The 12318-nt window shown below is 58.5% G+C and overlaps 6 protein-coding genes across 6 annotated transcripts; 4 read left to right on the top strand and 2 right to left on the bottom strand.

Moving 5' to 3' along the window:
- Positions 1 to 35: 35 nt before the first annotated feature.
- Positions 36 to 767, bottom strand: BDY17DRAFT_249151 (uncharacterized protein; the record flags this gene model as incomplete). Its single annotated transcript, XM_033730955.1, has 1 exon — positions 36 to 767. The coding sequence occupies one exon, from the start codon at positions 765 to 767 to the stop codon at positions 36 to 38; it is 732 nt and encodes a 243-aa protein (XP_033590627.1).
- Positions 768 to 1015: 248 nt separating this feature from the next.
- BDY17DRAFT_120491 (uncharacterized protein) lies at positions 1016 to 2277 on the bottom strand. The gene has a single exon (XM_033729304.1). It carries the CDS (start codon positions 2046 to 2048, stop codon positions 1365 to 1367), a length of 684 nt encoding a protein of 227 aa, XP_033590626.1. The 5' UTR covers positions 2049 to 2277; the 3' UTR covers positions 1016 to 1364.
- Positions 2278 to 3409: 1132 nt separating this feature from the next.
- On the top strand, positions 3410 to 4971 carry BDY17DRAFT_294894 (60S ribosomal protein L5-B). Its single transcript, XM_033733207.1, has 3 exons — positions 3410 to 3620; positions 3750 to 3781; positions 3836 to 4971. The coding sequence occupies exons 1-3, from the start codon at positions 3612 to 3614 to the stop codon at positions 4707 to 4709; spliced, it is 915 nt and encodes a 304-aa protein (XP_033590625.1). The 5' UTR covers positions 3410 to 3611; the 3' UTR covers positions 4710 to 4971.
- A 328-nt stretch (positions 4972 to 5299) lies between these two features.
- On the top strand, positions 5300 to 7358 carry BDY17DRAFT_322932 (Mis12-Mtw1 protein family-domain-containing protein; the record flags this gene model as incomplete). The annotated part of the gene is made up of 4 exons (XM_033736911.1): positions 5300 to 5513; positions 5640 to 6638; positions 6692 to 6863; positions 6923 to 7358. 4 exons carry the CDS (start codon positions 5300 to 5302, stop codon positions 7356 to 7358), a joined length of 1821 nt encoding a protein of 606 aa, XP_033590624.1.
- A 118-nt stretch (positions 7359 to 7476) lies between these two features.
- Positions 7477 to 8474, top strand: BDY17DRAFT_120461 (uncharacterized protein). The gene is made up of 2 exons (XM_033729303.1): positions 7477 to 7875; positions 7930 to 8474. Exons 1-2 carry the CDS (start codon positions 7594 to 7596, stop codon positions 8152 to 8154), a joined length of 507 nt encoding a protein of 168 aa, XP_033590623.1. The 5' UTR covers positions 7477 to 7593; the 3' UTR covers positions 8155 to 8474.
- Positions 8475 to 8793: 319 nt separating this feature from the next.
- BDY17DRAFT_309378 (uncharacterized protein) lies at positions 8794 to 12066 on the top strand (the record flags this gene model as incomplete). Its single annotated transcript, XM_033735325.1, has 1 exon — positions 8794 to 12066. One exon carries the CDS (start codon positions 8794 to 8796, stop codon positions 12064 to 12066), a length of 3273 nt encoding a protein of 1090 aa, XP_033590622.1.
- Positions 12067 to 12318: the final 252 nt, after the last annotated feature.

The following is a 12318-nucleotide window of genomic DNA, read 5'->3' as shown; positions in this document are numbered from 1 at the left end:
TGGAGTGATGAGCATTGTACTCGTCGCATGCATGCTCATCCCACCCCACGCCATGCTCCCGCCTCCCTAGCATTCCCTTCCAACGCTTGCCTCAACCATGGTGCAGGTGTTCCATCGCCGTTCATCATAGCTTCGTCCTCGCCAGTAGGCGCAATCGCAACCGCGGCCGTAGTCTTCAACACCTCAAAGACGTCCTGCCACTGCCTGAGTTCAAACTGCCCGCCCGATTCATTCAGCAGCAACTCCCCCTGCGCATCGAACCCCATCGCATGCACACTCCTACACCCCGCCAGCGCCTTCTCATCCGGATCCACGACAACACCGTCCCCATCCTCGCGCACAACGGCCAAACCGGCAACAACCGTCCGCCCCAACGGCAACCCCGCATCCACACACGCAGCAAAAGCCGCATTGACCAAAGCAGGCAGAACCGCAACATCGCCCAGCCTGCGCCGCACTCGCACCCCACTACTCGGCTCTTTCAGCACTTGCAACGTGACCTGCATCAGCGTGCGCGGATGCGCATGCACTAGCAACACGCTCTTCAGCAGCGCCGCGAGCACGCTTTCCAGCCATCTTTCTCTTGGCCCGCCGATTCCCGCGCACGGCCGGATGTTGACTTCGATTGCTGCTTCTTCGGGCAGCTCGTCGCGGCGTTGGACTTCGATGGGGCCATTGACGGCCGCGAGGATGGTGAAGAGGGATGTCGTGTGGGTTGCTGAGCCGTCGGCTCGGATGAGAGGGTGGTTTGTGAGCTCGGGGCTCATTTTGATGAGGTTTGCGTTTGCATTTGGTTTGGGTTGAGGGGATGTTTGTAAGAGGTTTGGTATGCGATTTGGAGAAGTACCTTAGCGTGAGGTGGAAAGTTGAGAAATTGTTGGCGCCTCAGGCGTCAACAGACTCATTGATTGCTTTTGGCTTGACGCTGGACTCAGTTTGGCGGAATTTATCGATAGATCAAGGCGGACGACTCAGGGCAACTACCCGCTCATCATTAACCACGAAAGACACGGAAGAGGATAAGAGGTTGGATCAAAGTCCCCGCAAGGCGGCGACTCGAAATGCATTCTCGTATCTAACTGCCATGGGTGGCAAGCCCAGCACGAACTCAGGGAAACCTGATTTGAGCGACCGCCAATATTGGTATCACATGCAAAAATAAAAAAACGAACGCCATTTCAAGTGTCCGGCACTGATTCGTAACGCAGCCCTTTTCATGGACAATGCTCGGGTCGTCATGCGCATGAACCCCCCCCGACAAGCGTCGTGCGACACCACGGTAATAACCGCGGGCGCTATACAACGAATCCTTTCATCAGAATTCCGGGTGCATGATGTTGAATCGTGAAATGAGTCTGGAACCGTCATCGGCCCGCATGCCTAGGTGGTGCATTCCATTGCCGAGGGCCTTGCTGATGCAGGAGCCGCTCTACGAGTTCCTGAGACTCTACAGCTTGGTCGCGAGTGGGCCCCCCTCCACTCATAAGATAGTCGTCGCCTTCGCTTTCAAGTTCGAGAGGGGTGACGGGACCAGGGCTGCCCAATGGCATGAGACGAGGGCTCTCGGGGTCGTCGAGGTGTGTTGGGGCTGACGACCGTGCGGCGGCGGAGACCGTCTCTCGTTGGTATGCCAATAGATGTTTCTGTGCGTCGCTGACCACTCTTTGATGGAGGCGTGGGGGAGCTGGGATCTGCGGCGAGGTCGGACCCGCATCGGGAGTCGTTTGCGCGCTGCTTTGGGGGGAGGAGTAGTTGGAGGGATGGAAGCGAGGAAGTGAGGGTAGTTTCAGCCCGTGTGAGTTGACTCGCCGCTGAGTGTTGCCGGGTCGGGTGCTCATGCTGCGTGGCGATGGAGGACGCAGCGGCTCAAATCGTGACGCAGTGTCGAAGCGCGGAGAGAGAGGTGACTGTGGCCGTATGGCGGGTGACGAGCGTGGAGAAGGCATCTTCGTTTTGGAGGCGGAGTTGTTGTTGGAGGAGAGAGGAGGGCGGACGGGAGAAAGGGCTCGAGCAGACGCAGCCACGGGGATATGTTTTGTCCCGCTCATGCAGTCACGAGACCTTTCAGGCCTGCCTCTGTAGTTGTGGAAGTGAAGTGACGGGGGAACATTGAACGTAGCGAGGCCGGCAGGTGGCGACTTTTGATGTCGAGCCGGCTCCGGTTGCCTGTAGGTGAGGTGGGGCGGGTGTCCCCAATAGGCGCCGTCTGGCAGTGCGTCAGGTGTCCAAAGAGGTGGTGAGTAGCCGCGGGCCTTAACGGGAAGAAGAGGGCAATAGCGCCTGCTTGTTAGTGGGCGACTTTGCTCAGAAAACTGGGTGCGATCAGCATGCGTGCTGCTAAAGAAGGCAAACTTTTCGGAGCCCTGCGTACGAGGCTTTGGCTCGGCGAACGGCGAAGACCCAATTGCTTCTGTGCTGGTTCGTGATAATCGCTGCTGGCCCACCTGTGTTTTCACATGTTATTTTCTCAGAGCGTCGGTAGGAGGAGAAGGCAAAGCGACGACAATGGACACGGAGGTTATTCGGATGGCGACTCTGCTCCATCCATCGGGTTTAACCCCCACTCTATGCGTGACGGGCGATGACGATAAGCCTCATATAAAGGACGTAGGAAATGGATCCTTGGGCAAACCTAAATCTCATGACACCGCGAGCGGCGCAGTACTGGACGAGCCCGCACTGGCCCGGCAGCGCCCTACTTCGCATCATGCGGGGGGCATAGGTGCCCTCATGCGCAATAATTGCGGCATGTAACTGGGCGCCCGCGTGGTCGTGGGCCGTCGGGGCGGTGCAGGTAAGCGGAAGCAGTCCATTCCCGTGCTTGCCGGGTCTCGCGTATACAGTGCAAGCCGTGCGCTGGCCCTCTTCTCCGGCCTCGTCTCCGGCCTCGTCTCCGGCCTGCTCAGGTCAGCAGACCACTGTATCATCGGGGGTGTCGAATCCAGCAAGGCGTCATGCATTCGTGTTGCCTGCGTAACACCTACGACACAGAGAAGTTCATGCAGTGGGCGGCCTGGCGGATGGGTAGAAGCGGTGCAGCGCCGATGATCGCCATGTTCTGCTGCGCTCGCTCTTTCCTACCCACAAGGAAGAGCGAGGACTTCAATTACTATTGAGTAAGATACGAGAAAGGGGGATTCTTTGTGAACGGCAACGCTGCTTGCCTACTTCCGACTCGCTAGAAGCTGCCCACCTTATTATTCATGCCAAGCTGGTCCCAAACACTGCCTTGTGCCGACCAGCCGCGACACGCTGATCGTTTGGACTGCACAGAGCCGCATCGGTGACGCGGGTGGGTGATGTTTCGGAGCTAACTCCTTCACCGGGCGCTGAGCCGCACGTCCGTTCTAGGACTTGGCATCGACGATGAGATGGTGTCTCTCGGCATCGAATTCTGTCACAAGATGGACACATAATATGTCAATCACGGTAGCAACGGCTCTTCCCGCGACTTTCGAGGCCAAATTGTCCACCACCGCACTGTTGCGGCATTTGGTGCCAAGACTTCGAGGCTTGAGCGCACTTTTGACATAAGCCCGCGCGAAGTTGAAGACTGCCCTCCTCTCCATTCCAGCAACAACTCTTTGACCACCCTCGCCAACACCGTGAAGATGCCTTTCGTAAGTGAACTCCGGCCTGCTCAGAGCCTTCATGGCGAGCGCCGACTCGACGTGAAGCGATGAGTCGTTGCAAGATGCTTCGGAATTGGGTCTGAAGCGCAAATTGCTGACTCGTGCTCTGTCGAATAGACCAAGTTGGTCAAGAACAGTGCCTACTTCAGGTGAGTATATCGTGATCTCTGTGCGCAATGGCCCCTCGCTCATCCATTCCACAGCCGCTTCCAGGTGAAGTACAAGCGTCGCCGATCCGGCAAGACCGACTACTACGCCCGCAAACGCCTCATCACCCAAGCCAAGAACAAGTACAACGCTCCCAAGTACCGCCTCGTTGTCCGCTTCACCAACCGGGACATCATCTGCCAAATCGTCACTGCCGAGATCACTGGCGACAAGGTCTTCTGCGCCGCCTACGCCCACGAACTCAAGCGCTATGGCATCAACCACGGCCTCACCAACTGGGCTGCCGCCTACGCCACCGGTCTCTTGATCGCCCGTCGTGCTCTGTCCAAGCTCAAGCTCGACGAGGCCTTTGAGGGTGTTGAGGAGCCGGATGGAGAATTCAGCATCACCGAGCCCGCCGAAGTTGATGGCGAGACCCGCCGTCCGTTCAAGGCCTTCCTCGATGTTGGTCTTACTAGGACCAGCACCGGCGCCCGTGTGTTCGGCGCGATGAAGGGTGCCTCGGACGGCGGCATCTACGTCCCCCACTCCGAGAAGCGTTTCCCCGGCTACGACCCCGAGAGCAAGGAGCTCGACGCCGAGACTCTGCGCAAGTACATCTTCGGCGGCCACGTTGCCGAGTACATGGAGACGCTGGCAGACGACGATGAGGAGCGCTACAAGAGCCAGTTCCAGGGCTACATCGATGACGATGTCGAGGCCGATGGTCTGGAAGAGCTGTACGCCGAGGCACACAAGCAGATCCGTGAGGACCCGTGGAAGAAGGACGAGGAGGAGGAGGGTGCCGAGAAGAAGACCAAGGAGGAGTGGAAGGAGGAGAGCAAGAAGTACAGGAACAAGAAGCTCACCAAGGCGGAGAAGCAGGCCAACATCAAGGCCAAGATCCAGGAGTTGGCTGCCGAGCTTTAAGCAGGTTGACGCTTTGTTGTGCTGCAGTTCTGAGCGTGCTGAGATTCTCGGAGAGGAGATGGACGGTCGATGAAGTTCGTAGCCATTGAAACCCTTACAGACCTTCACCCACTCCATACCGTGCTCCGCATGTCTCTTCTCGAAGAGCGTTTCCACAAATCGCCTGTAAGCTCTCATATCCACTGGAGAATCAAGTGAATAGTATTCCCTCATCCATTCGCAATCAGTGCAATGCACAGCGGCCTTCGTCGCTACTGCGATATTCAGGCGTGCAAGTGGTGCGAGAAATAGGGTTCGCGGCTGCTCCCGCTCCGACGTCTCTCGATGTAAACAATGCACCTCCGCCGCGGCGCAACTTCATCTCCACCCGCACGCACGCCCACGACAGCATCCTTACAACGTGACACCACCCATTGCGACGCGCCTTTCCGCTCATTGCGCGTATCCACCACCCTCTGCGGCAGTGAATGCCTTTTTGCGCAACCCAACTTCCCCATCGACGGCAGGACGCGCGAAGCCTGCAACGCGATTTCCCCCGACTTCACCACTTCTTGGTAGGGCATTATCCCCCGGTTGCATGACCGGACGCAATGTCCTTGACCCTCGCGCGCTCGCCTTTGGAACCTATCGTGATGAACGGAGCGGGTTCTTCGAAGCGCAGGGGTGCGCGGTTTAGCATGGAAGGCGTGGAGGAGAGTGAGCCGCCGGCGAAGAAGAGCAGGGTGGATGGCGCGCAGACGGCTACTGTTGCGACCAAGGAGCAGGATGGGGATGCGGGTGCTGTGAGCAAGCGGAAGCGAAAAGGTAAGAGCATATGTCTAGTACGGTGGGAGGGGGGCGCGTCTGGGCTCAGTGCGCATGCCTCGTTCACCTCTCAGACATTGTGTGTGCAGCGCATTTGAGTACGTTGGCTGATGCGTCGTTCTATAGTATACGAAGAAGACCGAGATGGCTTCTCATTCAGCAAGAGTCGAAAAGCGAAAGCGTCGAAAGCACCGAGTATTCGAGATTCTACCGCGGAAAGAGCATCACCCACAAAGGCGCCCTCATTACCTTCACAGTTGGAAGCAGTCCCCGCGACGACGGAAGAGCCAGCACCCAAAACGACTGGCAGGAAGGTACGGCGCAAATTACCAACCACACCTGAGCGCGAGGCGGCTGCCAAGCCTCCTCGACGCAGTAAACGACTATCCGGCGACAACGTGGAGGAACAACGAGGCTCACCACACAAGCCGGCGCACGCTCAATCACATGCGAACCACGAACGCTCTCCAAGCCCTTTCCGAGCGAAACCGCTGACGATAGAGAAGAAGCGAAGGCGCGGCGAGGATGGAGTGGAGGAAGAGAAAATCACGCGCATTCAACTGCCTTTTGCCGATACGCCGGTCATCAAGCGCAACAGAGAAATGCGCAAGGGAAGCGCGGAGAATGGACAGCGACGAAGTAGCTCGGGGATGCGAGGGCGAAGAGCAAGCAGCTTGATCGATGAGGGACGCGGGAATGGTGAGTGGACTGCGCGTGCATCGCACCCCAAGACTCCGACAGGGAATCCAAGTTCTTCGTCTTTGTACGCAAAGACGTGGCCGACGTCCAGAAGCGCTCAAACACGACGACCAAGCGCACTGGTGCCGGACGTCTTCGCATCGATGCTGCAGGATGAGGATGACATGAAGAATCTCCCCGCGATGCACCCAGCGATGGAAAGTGTTGACAGAATTCACGCTGACAATGCCGTCCCAAATACAGCCCTGCCACATTCCGAAGTGCCCACTGCGGAGTTCTTCAAGCACATTTCAGCAAACCTTACGGAGCCTCGACGAATGCGCTGCCTCCTCGGCTGGTGCGGACTGAGAGCATTGCCGCCGAAACCAGAGGCCCCGAAAGACGCCAGTGCCTCGTCGAATCTCCAGTTTCAAGCCATGCAAGCAGGTAGGTTGTCTGCGCAGCGGGGCGGAAATCGAACGAAGCTAACGCGTGTGCAGCTCGTGTGGTTCAGGAAGAGCTTTCGCAAGACTTGATCACCAAAGGCGTGCTTAGCGACTGGTTTTCGAGGGACGAAAGTGTACCACCTCAAACCCCGTTGCGGATGAAGGCGAATCCTCGAAATGTTGCAAATACCATCAAGGCTGAGGAGCTCGAAAGGGAGCTGGAGAGGTAAGGATTGATTATCTTTTATATTTGCCACGATGTCACGAGACTGATGAATGTACTAGATTGAAGAAAGAGCGAGCAGAATGGGACGTCCTGGCTGCGTCGACGGCACGTCTAGCGTCACCCGCCAAGGAAGATGCAGAGATACCCGGCCACCTCTCACCCTTGCGGCCCGACCTTCTCGACAGTCCGCAGCGAGCAATCCTCGAGCAGCTGCAGACAGCCTCCACCGGATCCTCGACGGAGCCGGCGGCAATCGAACAGCGCCTTGGAAGTCTCTCGGCAAACTTGGAATTCACCGTCGATCAGTTCGCTCACGGCGTGCACGCGCTGGCGGCTGTAAGGGACACTGCGGAGCGTTTGGCGGAGCGGGTCTTGGACGATGCCGCGCGGGTGCTGGAGGAGCGCGAGAGGGAGCGCAAGGCGAATGGAAAGGCTGTGGATGCTATGGATGCTTTGCGGGGACTTGCTAAGGTGTTGAATGCGAAGGAGCGGTGATGGGAGAGGGGGAACTCGTGTGAGGGGAGCAGCGAAGGCCTAGACGAGCTCATGTTTGTATGTACGTACGCTCTCGCTTCTGTATGGCGTGCTTTCTCCCTACTATGCCTAGGTTATCTCTGGGCGGAGAAGATCAGGTAGACATGCCGAATCGTCTGCTCCACCATGTAACGAGGAATTTGTATTTTTCGGTAGCTTCATGGTATCAGGACGGGATGAATAAGAAGTAGCGTCGATGAGGACAGCGGCCGATGACGCTACTGTTTCGGCTTCTGATTGCAATGCGCAAAACCTCCCTTGGCCGAACGGTGGGCATCAACGCTTCACATGCGTGTGGCTGTCAGCCTTACTCAGACCCCTCACGTGCCCTCAAGCGCGATTGGCGGGAAGGGATCTCAGGGGTTTGACTTCTTCCATTAGCGCTTGGCGCTTGTCAAGCACCTTGGAATCTCTCCGAATAGGATGGCGCAGAGCCATCTGCCCTTTTGATTGCGCCGTGGCTGCCGCCATCGAGCAGGTGCGACGTCCGGCTTGGGTTGGAGGCAGGCCGGCTGATGCCATTCCTTTCTAGGGCCGCGGCGCAGCACGGAGGGATTCGCCGCTCGGTGTTGTTGTTCGTTCGGCGGGCGGTATGCTTGGCGATGCTGACATCCTCCTCCTCACGCCGGTACGCGTTGGCGTCTCGTCTCGACTCTCTCCACCACCACTGCTGCTGCTGCTGCTGCTGCAGCACGCCGATGGGAATGCCGGTGAGGCTGTGTTTCTTGTTTCTTTTTGCTCATTCCCTATCCGGTAATGTCCCAGGACGCGCGCCCGCTGGGCTGATGACGATCGCCTTCATGTGCCAGGGGCGCGCATTGTTCAGGTAATTTCACAAGCGCAACGTCCGCCCATCCACATGCCGTTGTGATGGGCCCGAGGGAAATCACCCGCAACCACACACGCTTCCCACCGCCGCCTCTCTCGCCAATCTGCTGCTCGCCGCTCTCTCCTTTCATTCATACTTTCTTTTCCTTTTGCTGGCGATCTGATCTGCCCCGTTCACTAATACCTCGAGTAATCTCCATGGCCGCCCGTTGCGCCCCATCGAGATTCATGCCGATGGACCGCTGATCGACGCCTCTTCCCCTTCGTTGCTTCTCCATCCTACTGTACATTGTCTCTCTTTGCGTGGCGTTTTGACTCTTTCTCTTCCTTGCACTCCTTACACCCATCGCGATTCGCCGTCCATACGAAGACCTACCACCCGCATGGCCGCAGTATAGGGACCTGGTTGTCTCTGAGGAGAGGAGAAGCAGGAAGCAGAGACAGGGACCTGTTTCGGGCCCGAAGAAACGCGTGCGGTTTACACAAAGAGATGCTGGACATACGAGAACGACCCGAGCTCGGAACCACATTGCATAATCTATAAACATAATCCACTATCCCGACCAACATGTCGCTCGCTGCTACCCTCGCCGCCAGTGGCATGCGCCCCGCCAGCTTCCTTCCAACCATCAAATGCTCCAACTGCGGAGACGAGATCGAGATCGCGGCCATGAGCGAACACGCCTGCTCCGCTGCGCCGACATCCCCCAAAGCCGCTCCTCCCAGCTGGTCCAACCCTTTCACCCTGCGCCAAATCAATGCGAGCGAGAACAAGCCGCTTCAACCCTCGCCGCTACAATTCGATGCTCCTGAGCCCGAGCCCAAGGCTGCGCCGCGGCAGTTCAGCCCAGATGACAACAAACCGGCGCAACCTTCGCCGCTACAATTCACTTCCGAACCCTCCGAAATAAGACCACGGGCGCCGACCGAAGGGTCAAGCCAACTACCTTCTCTCAATACGTCGAGGCCTGCGCTCCCGCGAATCAACTCCGAATTAGCGAATCAGCCTTTCCTCGGCCGAATGCCACCCACGCCCTTGTCGCCCTCCTCGAGCGTGCGTTCGGGGAGCAGCAGTAGCAGCAAGAATGTCCCACCCAAGCGCGCCATGACCACTCCCGCGCCGCGGCTGTGGGACCCACGACCGCCTAGTCCTGAGCTGTCTGCGAATCTCGACTGCGCTTTCCCTCCCTTTCCTACTCCTGCTGTTGCCAAACGGAAGGCTTCTACAGCAAGCCAGTCATCAGCGAGAAGCGCCGCCAGACGAGATGTGTCCGCCGCCGAGTCAAGAAGTCCCGTTGGCAGTCAGCCAGAGGATGCTCCATTCAGCAAGCTGGAGCTCTCGAAGACGGGCTTAGACTCGAGAAGGCCGAGTAACGAGGATCGATCGCAACCCTCGACGCCCGTACTGGAGAAACGACCGAGTCCCCGGATCGATCCACTCTCACCTCTGGCAGAATCCCCGGCTTCCGAGGAGCCTCCAGCGCCTGCTATCATCTCCCCACTTGCATCCGCTGTCATGCCAATGTCTCCGACCTCAGAAAGCGGCTTTGAGGCATTCCCAGCACCACCTCCTGCTCAGAACCGTGTTCCACCACAGAGACCTCCGCGGCCTGACGATCCCCTGACCCCGGCGAACATCACCTTTGCTTCGCTTTTGGGAGAGTCTCCATCGCCCTCGATGTCCTCAATGTCCTCGATGCCCAAATCCCCCGCTGTTGATTCACCGCCTCCACCTGCGGCCGCCCCAAAGCCTCCGGCAGCAGAGAGTGGCTTCAAGGCATTCAAGCGTGCGCTCAGTCTGAAACGTGTCGCATCGCGGAAGCCTGCACGGCCGGAAGAGCCCATGCCACCCGCCACCGTCGCTGCTCAGCTGGCAATGGCTTACGAGCCCAGCCAGAAGAAGCCTCCTCCGTCACGTCCAGCGCGGCCTGCAGAGGGAATTCCAGATGCACTCCTGAATCCGCTGAGCCTCCAAACCCGCACAATGCGTGAGCCGCTCTCGCCACGACCGTGGGCGCTACAGGAATCAGATCGCAGCCAGACTGTTCCATTGTCTTCAACGACGGACTTTGATCTGCTGACTTCGCCTACCTTGTCGAAGATGGCGAGCGAGCCTGCCCTGCGGTTCAACGCCGAGCTCACGAGCGCCGGCCCGCCGCCATCTCCTCCACGTATCAACGAGAACCTTGACGACTCACGACTGGACCCCCGCAAGCATGATGCACCTCCTGTTCCTCCACTTGTGGACGCCCACCGATCACTGGAGAGTTTGCACAAGTCCTACGCATCAGGGGCCTCAACGGACTGCTCTGAAACATCACTTGGAGATCTCTCGTTTGGACGTAGTAACACCACTGCGGAGCAAAGTCCGGTCATTAGCGCGGCAAGCAGTTTGGATCTCTTCTCGCCGCTCTCAATGGTCGTTGCGAAAGAGCAGGACGAGGAGGACGACGCTCTCCGCGTGCCAGCCCTTAACGTTACGGGTCCGAAACAGCTGAGCTTTGAAGTGGAAGAGGTACATGACGAGACTCCTCATGTTGAAGAGGTGGCGCCGCTTCGAACGACGCTCTGCCCGGTCTCGCCACTGGAGCCGGAGGCTGTGGCACGCGATGAGCAGCTGGATGACGATGCGTTGCCCTCGCCACCGCTGCCTAGCCCTCCGGCTGTGGATACCTGGGGAATGGAGTCTCCTATGGATCCAGCTCTGAGTGATGGCATCTTTGGGCAGCCCGGAGATGCCCCTTCTCCGAGCCCGGTTTCAACGCCGACTGCGCCCCTCTCGTTGACACCGGATCCACTCGACGTTGCTGCATCTCTCAGTCCAACTCCGGCAGAACCTGTGCGGGAGTCGTTGATACCTGATACGGCTGGGGAGATCCATTCTCCTGCTCCACTCTCACCACCACTTGTGCAGGAGTCGTTTTCAGTGGATTTGCAGGAGGAAGCCGCTTCGCCAAACCCACTTTCAATATCACCTGCGGAGGTGTCGTTAGCACCAGATTCGCCCAAGTTGGAGAGACTCTCGAGCTCCGTGTGCGATCCGAAGCGGCCCCATTCGACTGCTTCTACTCAGGTAGCCGTGCCTGAGGCCCAATGTGCAGAAGCTCAACAGGCACCCCCCGACGCCAACTTCCAAGACTTCAACTTCGGCGAGTCCGTTGCATCTGAACTCCTCCCGTCCGACTCCTCGGCATCGTCCAGTCGCAAGGCTTCTGAGAGCGCCGGGTCCACCACATCCGAGCCGTCACAACCTACAATCACATCGCCCGAAGCTCCTCCCATCCCACAATCCGGCGTGGAATCCGGCCTCATCCGCAAAGGCACGACGGGCGCCAAAGCCTCCTGTCGCGGCTGCAGACAGCGCATCGAAGGCAAATCCGTCAAAGCGGCCGACGGCCGCCTCACCGGCCGCTGGCACCGCGCCTGCTTCGTCTGCCACACGTGCGCCTCCCCCTTCACCACGGCGGACTTCTACGTCTTCAACAACCACCCCTACTGCGAGCAGCACTACCACGAGATGAACGGCTCCGTGTGCCACGCCTGCCACCGCGGCATCGAGGGCCCCTTCCTCGAGACCTCGTCCGGCCCGCCCGCCGGCCACGAGGTGCGCAAGTATCATCGGCGCTGCTTCACTTGCGTTGAGTGCAGGATGGTGCTTTCCGATGGGTACTTTGAGATTGGCGGGATGGTGCATTGTGAGCGCCATGCGCTTGCTGCTATGCGGCAGCAGGCGGCTAGGAGGGCGCCGCCGCCGGGTACCGTGGCCCCTCGACTGAGCAGCGGACTGCGAGCGGAGAGTTTCAAGGCTGAGAGGAGGCGGACGAGGCTGATGCAGAGTTGAGCGACGAGGATGTTTACGTTCCCTCTGCGAGCTTTCACTTCTTGGGGTATATTTCTGGGGCGGATGCATCATTTTCTTGGGTCTAATGTCGCATTTTTGCGTTAGCGGGTTGCATTTTCGGTTCATCTGGGCCATCTTGGACGGATAGAGGCCCGTCGAAGGCCATCCAGTGTTGGTCGTTTGCTCAGGAGCATATCGGGACGGGCGCTCATGATAGAGTCATCGGGATCGCTTCCTGAGGGTGCATTCTGC

This window comes from Neohortaea acidophila (assembly GCF_010093505.1).
Source record: "Neohortaea acidophila strain CBS 113389 unplaced genomic scaffold BDY17scaffold_4, whole genome shotgun sequence".
NCBI lineage: Eukaryota > Fungi > Ascomycota > Dothideomycetes > Mycosphaerellales > Teratosphaeriaceae > Neohortaea > Neohortaea acidophila.
Note: the sequence above shows the minus strand (reverse complement) of the source record. Positions and strands in the feature narration are given on the sequence as shown.